This window comes from Anoplophora glabripennis, unplaced genomic scaffold (assembly GCF_000390285.2).
Source record: "Anoplophora glabripennis isolate ALB-LARVAE unplaced genomic scaffold, Agla_2.0 scaffold285, whole genome shotgun sequence".
Lineage (NCBI taxonomy): Eukaryota > Metazoa > Arthropoda > Insecta > Coleoptera > Cerambycidae > Anoplophora > Anoplophora glabripennis.
In genome coordinates this window covers 22,299-24,796 of record NW_019416394.1, presented here as the reverse complement: position 1 = coordinate 24,796, position 2,498 = coordinate 22,299, and the positions used below count along the sequence as shown (strand labels likewise).

At 33.7% G+C, this 2,498-nt stretch overlaps 1 protein-coding gene across 1 annotated transcript; it reads right to left on the bottom strand.

The window, feature by feature from the left end:
- Positions 1 to 792: 792 nt before the first annotated feature.
- LOC111691486 lies at positions 793 to 2,127 on the bottom strand. The gene is made up of 2 exons (XM_023454415.1): positions 1,542 to 2,127; positions 793 to 1,475 (listed from the first exon to the last, which is right to left on the bottom strand). The coding sequence occupies exons 1-2, from the start codon at positions 1,962 to 1,964 to the stop codon at positions 819 to 821; spliced, it is 1,080 nt and encodes a 359-aa protein (XP_023310183.1). The 5' UTR covers positions 1,965 to 2,127; the 3' UTR covers positions 793 to 818.
- Between the last annotated feature and the right edge of the window lie 371 nt (positions 2,128 to 2,498).

Here is a 2,498-nt window from a genome sequence, read left to right as displayed (position 1 = left end):
CGTGCGTCGTATATTTCATATTGCAACTAAGGCTAAAAAATAAAAAAAAAAACAGGTTGCAAATTTGAAATTAAAAAAATTATAGATTTCAATGTATTATTATGAAATCTACCAAGAAAAAAATCAGTGCGATTGTGGAAGATCCTCGGGCTCGTCCAGACTAATAATTAGTTCATTTGTTTATAAGGCCATAACTTGTAAACTATTCAACTTACCGATATCATTTAGCATCTATAGTGATAAATTCAGCTTGCCGAAACAAAAAGTCGCGTCTCTATATTTCCTGGACTACCTAGAGATAGAAATCTATGGGTGTTTTTCTTTGATTAAATCCAAGACTTGCAATTAAGTCCGGTCCTGTAATTTATGTTCACCATAATAATACCTAAGAATGTGTATTCGGTTGTAAATAGTTAGTTGTCCAAATTTCATTTAATTTCAAGTGGAAATCTAGATTTTTGGAAAAAACACATTTTAAAACTTTGACAAGCTGTAGCTAAGGAACAAAGAGAAATCGGACCCATGTTGATATGAAAAAATAGTTATTTACGTAACAAGTCCGGAAAATACTGTTTTTTTGGACGAGTTGACAAAATTCTAGGACGAGCCGTAGGCGAGTCCTGGAAGTCTGCGAGTTCAAAAAAACTGTTTTCGGACGTGTTGCGTACACTATTTTTTCGGCAACCATGTAGAATAACAAATTAATGAGACACATTTCTTTATTATATTTTTTTGTAGAACAAAATTTCGAACATTTTAATTCTTATTTGTATTAAATATTGAAATTCGAACAGAAGATAGGTACTAACAGAAACATTCTAATTCTTATTTATATTAAGATTTATAGTAAAATTTGAGCAATTGCTAATATTGAAAGGGTTTAATTTGTTTGAAATGCTTGGTATATTTAAATGCCTTTTGTAGTCAGAACAAGAAGGTAAAGTTTCCGTTTCATATTGATTGTTTTCATCTGATAATTTTTGAATGGTCTTGGCAATTTTAATTTTGTTTGTTAGTGAATTGTCTATATATCCTTCAGCGACATTGGTAGACTTCCAGCCACCGTGTCTCTTCAAATTTGTGATGTTTCCACCATTATCAGCAAATATCGTCGCTGAAGTTCGACGCATGCTATGGCCTGTGTAATTTTTAGGATTGGGTAAATTTAAAAATTCTGCAATTCTTAATCCGAGATTCCCAAAACTGTGGATACCAACGGGCTGAATCGAACATTTTCCTTTTTTGTAATTCACGAATAATCTGTTATGTGGAGTATGGGATGGCCGTAAAGATAAATATTGCCTATACAACAGCAGGTTTTCTTGCCCAATTACAACAAAATTTCTCTCAATATGTGTTTTAGAATCTGGTATTTTCACGAGCAACATATCTTCTTTGTCGTTTATTAGATCAATTGACATTTTTGTTAGTTCTTCCCGTCTACACGCACCGGCTAACCCAATAATTGTTGCTACCTGAAAATGAAGCAAATTAAGTTGATACTTTTATATCCTACAATCGTAATATTTTGTTAAAATTACCTTTAGCATTAGATATGTTTCATTATCTGCTTCTCTAATGAATTTGTTGATTTGCTCGCTGCTGAAGACTTCTGATTTCTTTGCTTTATAACCAACATTCTTCCTTTTAAGAAATGCGATTACCTTTGGGAAAGTGGCTATGTTTACATTTTTCTTCACTAAAATGGTACTTTTCAACATAGAGTACATGCTCCACAGGGTAGAGGATTTGACAGTTTCAGATTTTTGCGCCAAGTAAGCTAAAATTACATCCTCTGTAATAGTTTTGCATTTCTTCATATCCATCCATCTCGTGAACAAATCATAAACGTTTTCGTACCTGGACTTTGATTTTTCAGGCAATAATTGTGCTGTAGCAGCAGCTGCTGCATTGGAAATTTCGTAAGGCACATTTTCAAACTCACTATCGCTGTTGCTTTCCATAGTTTATTGCGACAATTGCGACCAAAAACCATGCAAACTTTCGAAAATTAAAATGTCAACTAATTTCACTTCAGATAGCTGTCAGTCGTTATTTCGTTGCTATGGTAATGTTCAACTGCATTTATCAAAATCATACCTTCCAAGATTTTCATATTCACAATGACAACAACGATGTGATTCTTCCCGGCCTAGTCCGGGAAGTGCGTACTTCCCGGACTAGGCCGAAAAATTGCTACTTTCTCAAAGAAAAAGCGTCCGGGAAGTAGCCACTTACTTCCCGGACGGTTGCCGAAAAATAATCTTGCTTTTAGGTTGGGAATCTGCCCCCGAGCGTTGGCCCATGTTTTTTTAAACACCTTGTAAATGATTACAAATCACGTGACCAGTAATTTTGATTGGAACAGTAATTTTATTTCCTTTACGTTGGCAATTAAATTTCTGTAAAATTAAAAATTATTAAAACAATAAGATTAAGATCACATTAAGTCGCAATATTCTGTTTCAATTGGCTGTAATTGGTTTAATTTGTTACAA